Below are 7,200 nucleotides of genomic sequence, written 5' to 3'. Positions count from 1 at the left end.
TCTCAAATGCATCTGGACTTACAGGTGAGCTCTCCACAGAGATCCAGCACCTGCTTAGATATCAGCACGTTAAAAACTACGACTTTGGCTGGTCAGGACTTTCTCTGATTCGGCCACCAGGGGGCAGACTGTTAAGCAAAACAACGAAGGGAGAATGCAAGTTATACATGTCTTCACAGAAACATACGGATATACATACACAGACACACGCAAAATAATTACATTTATTCTTTAGAATAAGCTGCCAATTTATGCTTGGTGAAACATACAAAGTTCTCAGGAAACTGTAAAATAGAACCTGGTGTTGGTTTTTCCTCATAAAGTATTTCGGAATCCACACGTTCCCAACGCTTGCACAGTAACTATACTGAAAAAATCCCACATTTTAGGGGTATTTTCTTAAATACTGCAATGTACATAAATTGCCTCCATATTGTAAGAAACTGTAAAGGTATAATTACCAAATATTTAGCACCTTTTAATTTTTGGAAAAAAAAAGAACACGATATTTAACATACATACACTTTGTTGACTGGTCATAGTCAATAAAAATACATTGGCATCCCAAACCAAAATGCTTGTTTTTGGCATTTGGGTGCTGCTTATTTTTCAATAAACAGTTTAAAACATATCTGTCGTAGACTACTGCTTATACATGCTCTTTGGTTTAACAAGTGTTCCAGGCAGTTTAAAAATGAGACAAATAAATCAAAATGTAGATATTTCACAATAAAGTAATTTCAAAGCAACTTTTAACTAATGTACCATTTAACTAAGCATTTTTAACATTATCTGACAAGGCATCACAGCAATGCTACAGTATGTACACGTATGACAGACATAAATCTCATGCTGTTCTATATTCAGCCTCAAATGATGACATCATTTGACAGTATGCTGTTGAGGGTCTTCTCCTCTGCTGATGACCTCGAGTTATTCCTAGTCACTCCAATGTACATTTCAGGCCAAGCTTCACGGGGGGGCCAGTATCGGCCTAGCCCACCCAATCATGAGCTTGGTCTACATCAAGGCTGGTCACATGCCAGCCAATCACAGACTTATTTATTACTGTAAATAGGAAAGAAGCAAGCCAATTTCTTAAAACATCCAAACACTCCCCAGCCCTCCAGAGACTCCTGTGGTCCACCTGATATCTTGAAGCTGGAACAGGACCCAGTGCAGTCACTGTCAGTAATCATTCTTTCTTCCTCAGCACGAGGTACAATAAGCCACTGAACAGGGCCAAGGGAAAAGCCACCCAAGCCAGGAAATATGCAAATCCAAAGGAATTACCCTCTGGTACCCATTCTGGACTCATCAGAGTGTAGATGATTGCTGCACTCAGCACCAGCAAGCCTAGTGGAAGACAAGAGGAAGAGTCAGAGAAGGAGACCAAGTTAGTCATCTGGGAGAGGAAGAGTCAGAGAAGGAGACCAAGTTAGTCATCTGGGAGAGGAAGAGTCAGAGAAGGTGACCAAGTTAGTCATCTGGGAGAGGAAGAGTCAGAGAAGGAGACCAAGTTAGTCATCTGGGAGAGGAAGAGTCAGAGAAGGAGACCAAGTTAGTCATCTGGGAGAGGAAGAGTCAGAGAAGGTGACCAAGTTAGTCATCTGGGAGAGGAAGAGTCAGAGAAGGAGACCAAGTTAGTCATCTGGGAGAGGAAGAGTCAGAGAAGGAGACCAAGTTAGTCATCTGGGAGAGGAAGAGTCAGAGAAGGAGACCAAGTTAGTCATCTGGGAGAGGAAGAGTCAGAGAAGGTGACCAAGTTAGTTATCTGGGAGAGGAAGAGTCAGAGAAGGAGACCAAGTTAGTCATCTGGGAGAGGAAGAGTCAGAGAAGGAGACCAAGTTAGTTATCTGGGAGAGGAAGAGTCAGAGAAGGAGACCAAGTTAGTCATCTGGGAGAGGAAGAGTCAGAGAAGGAGACCAAGTTAGTCATCTGGGAGAGGAAGAGTCAGAGAAGGTGACCAAGTTAGTCATCTGGGAAAGGAAGAGTCAGAGAAGGTGACCAAGTTAGTCATCTGGGAATGTAAAACACGTGACACATATTTCTCTTGGTTAACCAGCAACAACCTCAGAGAGAAGCAAACGCTAAACATGCTACATTCAAAACTAACCAAAAAGCTGATGTTAAACAAAACAAATCATTAACCATAACCCATAAAAAGCAAATGATAAGCTAAGTCCATTCAAAACTAACTGTCAGCCTGCTCCAAGAAAAACACACCATCAGCTAACACCATGCAAAACAAACCATAAACCAAGTCCAAGAAAAACAAGGGAAATCCATGATATTCAAAACAAACTGTCGCCCAGCTCCAAGAAAAACAAGCAAAACAAATGATATTCAAAACAAATCAACCAACTTCAAGAAAAACAAACGATCAACTGCCTCCATTCAAAATACTCTGTCTAACCAAGTCCATGAAAAACAAGCTCTGAGGCTGTGTAAATATTAAAAATAACATTATCTTGGTTTTCATCATTGATCGTTAAGGTTTCTTTAATGCTTTTAACAGGTTGTAAATGTGCAGCTTTTAGTTAGCGTTAACTAATTTAATTAACCAATTAACATGTGATTTAAAGGGTGATAATTTTGGCATACATCGCAGTTTGCAAGCTTAGGGTATTGGGTGCCACTACTGACGTTACCATATTCTTGGTCATGTGTCCCATGAATGCAGCCAAAGGTTCTACTTGATAAGTCAGGGGTAGAAATGTCAGGGGTCACACTCACTGGCAATAATATGGACGATCCCGGTGAGGATGAAGCGTCCACCCTTCTTGAGGGTGAAGATCTGGCAGAAGAAGATGAAGAAGGCGATGCCGCAGAAGGAAACAGACAGAACCATAAGGCTCTGCACAGCCAGCATCCACTCTAAAAAACAGTGGGGGGGGGGGGGGGGGCGTAAACTCAGGCATGTCGGGCAAATAACTGGGCAGCAGATGAAGGACTGCCAAGAGCAGCTGGGCATACCCAAGAAGCCATGTCTGGAATGAGCGGGGAGCAGGGTGGGGCACGGGGAGTCGAATAGTGACCCTCTCAGCAGCAGATAATGCACTAGCGGTTTACAGGTGGCTTCTGCTATTGCAGCCTTTAACTTTCATCTCATATATACTGCAATTCTAAGAGGACAAGCCGTTCTCTATCAGATATAGACTATTTCTGTCTACTTCTTGCCATATCTAAGAACTAAACAGGCCTGACTAATCAATCCTCAGACTAATACAGTAGCTCTGTACAGTACGACAGTCTGTACTCCTAAAAGCACTAGTTACAGTAGCTGTTCCATTTAGGGTGAAAGACTAGTTTGATGGATTTATATACACATCTTTGCTACCAGAACCATAAAAAACCTGTAGCTTCTCTCTAGACAACTAACTGAACTAGTGGTGCATTTGTCTTTTTGTATAAGGAGTTGGAACCAGTTGGACCTAGTCCTTTACTATTTCCCAGAATTCACATGGTGATAGGCTCCTTTCCAGCTGAAGCATCCAGATTGTAAAGCGGCAGTCTTTCTACATAGACCCGCTCCCAGTGGCCAGCAGTATGGCGTAAAAAAGCTATTTGTACACCTACGAGGGTCGCGCACATTGGAGCTCTGGGGGTTTGAGAGGGTTTGGGTTTCTCCGTGCGTAACTCGGCAAGGCCGCGTCTCAGAGCCTCTCGTGTTCAGCTGCGTCCGCATGTCCTGTTTTGAGCCCGGCCTACGGCACGGGGAGCCTTCCAAGCGTCTGGCCGGGGCTCCTCTCAGCACTCACTCACATCGCAGGTGACCGCGATATTCCCAGACAGGTCGACAACGAGGAGCAGCACGACCCAGAAACCAGCTTCAGCGCGATCTGCCAAATTCCACGACTTTGCACGTCCGCGTGGTGCATTTTCTTGCTATCATTGAATATTCAAGGTTTATGCATAATTTTATATAAAGAATCCTGAATTACTCATCTGTAGAGTAGATATTTTCATCCATAAGTGTGGCTGGAATTTCAGTGGAGCAGCCAAGGTACATCATCAAGGACACGATATTTCCTAACCAGCTTTACAAGCCAACAATTACTCTGCATCTATGTGCAAGGTACTTTATCATCAAGCCTCCGGTGAGAAATAGAGTTGGTTACAAGACCTACTCGATAACATAATCGACGACGCTGTTAGGTTTCGACCTTAGTGTTTTTTTCCCCCAGCAAAAAAAAATGCTTCCAGATGTTGGCAGAGACTGATATGTTTAATGGACATATCAGGACCTTACTTAATTAGAAAGCATTTCTTCAAAAATGTCAGACTAATCTTTTTCCTGAACTAATGAGGTGGATGTTAATGTCAACAAAGACTTGCAGCCCTTCCAAATGAGCCAACACAGCTTGTACCATGTAATGCTTAGATAGCCTCTACCTTGGGTGTGGTTCTGAACCAAATTTTTGGGAAACAAAAAAATAAAAACTCCTACTAAACTCTGACCAGCAGGTATTAAACCCAACAGCAATCTGGAGCACAATCTAACACTTTAAATACGTGTGACGAACAAATGGATAATCAGAGATCATTATTTATACCATTATTCTATATGTACCGACCTGAAGATGGGGCCTTTTTTACATTTTCCCTCTAGATGGCAGCACTAGGTGACAGCTGAGTGCTGACACGCCCACTACTATTATCACTGTCCAAATTTAACGTCTGCAGCTTACACTATACTTACGCTCGCTCCTTGAAAACTTCGACTCAGCAATGATTTCCTATGATAAAACCGGTAACTCTTACCTGGAGTAAGGTTTCAGAGACCCCAAACCTCCGGATGCCCATTTGACCAAGCATGTCTGCCTATGCAGTAAAAGCAGGCACTGGTTTAACGAACACTTACCTCCTGAGTAAGTAGACACACAGTGATAGCCTTCATTTAATGAGGTGCAGTTAGTCCAAAGGTCAGAGCTACTGCTGTCTCCCACTGTCCAGGCCTGAGGTATAAACACAAAATCTGTGCACCAAAGAGCATCTCTACCGCCGTATCTACACATATCAATACACGTTTGAGTGCCACATAAACACAGCCTATGCAAATATATCCCTGCATGACAACTCCAAGCCACAACATCGACATTCTTTAACTTTAGAAGAAATACTTTAAACATCGGATGCATCAATTTTCACAATAAATAAGCGTTGGCATGTTTATAAAGGAAAAGGGCGCTAAAGGTAATTGTAACTCAAGCAGTTCTTTAAAAAAAGAAACAGTACTATGTTACAGGTAGCGGATACCACGATTTGCAAAACAAGTACTCACGCTGAAAACAGTGGATACGAAGAGGACGGTGAGGGCAGCCAGGTGCAAAACCACTATCCCAAATAGCAGGAGGAGCATTTTTCACAGCTGAAGAAAAGGAGATTTAGGGGGCTGCAGTACACAGCCTCGTCAATGGGCGCCCAGTAAGCGTCCGATTGATCGACAATTCATACGGAATGCTGGAAGATATTCACTTACGTCGAGGCGATAAAAAATAAACGCATTATTTTGCTTGTAAGCACACCGGAAAATTCATCCTAAAATCTGGTAAAACATTCAAATTACTAGAATTAAAGGCTACTTAACTGATTTAATAGACACCAGGTCGCGCCACTTTAAAACTAAAAGACTCGACTAGGAAAAAAAAAACAATTCTATTCAATTTTATTTTCCAAAAATAAACATATAGCCTAACCCCAGCGATACCGTGTTTATTTGCATGCAAATTTACATTAACAATTAATTACTCGAAATATGAACAGGTTTAAGGTTGTATTTCTAAGTGGTGCGTATTGTGTATTTTATTGAAATGGTTATAGGAGATCCGGCACAATAAAATAAAATGTGAATAGTATTCAACGACATGCAAAATTATAACTGCAAGCTGCGGGATAAAATTCTGCCATACAATCCTGATATATTTTGAATCGGAGTAAGAAGTTCTTAAATTCTGAAATTCTATCATACAGCATATCGCAGTTCAAGTGTAAAATATAATCATAATAGTATATAGTAAAATCAAGCATTACTGGGTATAATACATTTAACTTACTTAAAACGTGTGAATGTGTATTCCACAAAATAAAACGACAAAAACGAAAAAGAAGAAGGAAGGAGAAGTGATTTTTTTTCCCCACAGATATACTCCACGCTGCCTGCAGCCCCCGACCACGTTGATTCTAGCAATAGCTCCCACTTATAGTCCCTCCATGCACGCGCCAGGAACGTGCGGACGGCGTCTCTGCGTCACAATATTCCGGCATTCCAGTTCCAGGAATATCCATAAACTGTGCAAATGCCCAGGTCCGGCGAAAAATCTTGTAACATACAGCGCATATGCATAGATATGATTTAAACTGTATTTACTGTATATTTAACTGTATATATGCAGCGCAGACACGCTCATATATTGGCTGAAGGGCTGGAGTATCGCAGAAACTCACGGACATTCATTGTCGTCGCTGGTGCAGAAGCCAGTACAGCAATACCTGCCAGGGATTCCCGTCCGAGTGTTTCGAGTTCCGCCATGTGCAGAAATACCCCCCCACCCCCTTTCTGTTTGTTGTCGGTCCTATTGTGAATTACTCAGTGCGTGCTTATACAATTCTTTTTAATAGCAACCCATCTGTGTTTTTTTGTGTATTATTCTATGGAAACCCACGGGTTCATACAATATTTAAGCGTGCAATTTAAATCGCGCTTTTACTGTGAGTGTAATGTTCCTCTTAAAGAACAAACAGCGCGAGGCTGTTACAGCCGGATAATGAATTACAAGATTTGTATTAACTAGCTTTATTTATTGCTATTTTTCACTTGATGCCACCAGCACAGATAATTAAGAGGTGAGTGTAATGATTTCACATGCTTACTAATGAAAGCTGAACTCATTTATTGCGTTTGCGTTACTTTAAAAAGCAACAGTTTCACGGGATGCCACAGTCCTTGATTTCCTTTCCGACTGATATGCAGGATGTTGGTCCAGCCAAGATTTTAATTTATTAGGCTTGACTGAAACAGTAATTGAATGCCTCGACTCAAATTGCATTATGGGATATGCAAGTTGAGATCTTGCTATATATTTATATAGCAACTCAAATAATAAAAATTACATTCGTGAGAATATTAGTATTAGGTGCGGTAACGTTGATATTGTTGATATCGACCTCATTCCTCCAGAACATTCTGTCAGGCTTCCC

At 41.6% G+C, this 7,200-nt stretch overlaps 1 protein-coding gene across 3 annotated transcripts; it reads right to left on the bottom strand.

Annotated features, from left to right (window-relative positions):
* Positions 1 to 206: 206 nt before the first annotated feature.
* LOC111849129 (peripheral myelin protein 22-like) lies at positions 207 to 6,541 on the bottom strand. 3 transcript variants are annotated; one of them, XM_023821737.2, is made up of 5 exons: positions 6,057 to 6,541; positions 5,285 to 5,395; positions 4,865 to 4,958; positions 2,737 to 2,877; positions 207 to 1,356 (listed from the first exon to the last, which is right to left on the bottom strand). In XM_023821737.2, exons 2-5 carry the CDS (start codon positions 5,360 to 5,362, stop codon positions 1,196 to 1,198), a joined length of 474 nt encoding a protein of 157 aa, XP_023677505.1. In that variant the 5' UTR covers positions 5,363 to 5,395; positions 6,057 to 6,541; the 3' UTR covers positions 207 to 1,195. The 3 variants fall into 3 exon arrangements, with proteins under 3 accessions (XP_023677505.1, XP_072561121.1, XP_023677504.1); XM_072705020.1 differs by having other exon boundaries at positions 5,285 to 5,371; positions 6,142 to 6,539; XM_023821736.2 differs by having other exon boundaries at positions 5,285 to 5,371; positions 6,057 to 6,519.
* Positions 6,542 to 7,200: the final 659 nt, after the last annotated feature.

The sequence above is a fragment of the Paramormyrops kingsleyae genome, chromosome 22, assembly GCF_048594095.1.
Source record: "Paramormyrops kingsleyae isolate MSU_618 chromosome 22, PKINGS_0.4, whole genome shotgun sequence".
In the NCBI taxonomy this organism is placed as follows: domain Eukaryota; kingdom Metazoa; phylum Chordata; class Actinopteri; order Osteoglossiformes; family Mormyridae; genus Paramormyrops; species Paramormyrops kingsleyae.
This window is presented reverse-complemented; position numbering and strand designations above follow the sequence as displayed.

Bases quoted from the DNA above. Each gene is read 5' to 3' on its own strand.
- LOC111849129 (XM_023821737.2), bottom strand. From the start codon at position 5,362: ATGCTCCTCCTGCTATTTGGGATAGTGGTTTTGCACCTGGCTGCCCTC. The intron at 4,959-5,284 runs GTGAGTACTTGT...TTTATACCTCAG, and splicing joins TCGTATCCACTGTTTTCAGC to GCCTGGACAGTGGGAGACAG. The intron at 2,878-4,864 runs GTAAGTGTTCGT...ACTGTTTTTTAG, and splicing joins TGTGTCTACTTACTCAGGAG to AGTGGATGCTGGCTGTGCAG.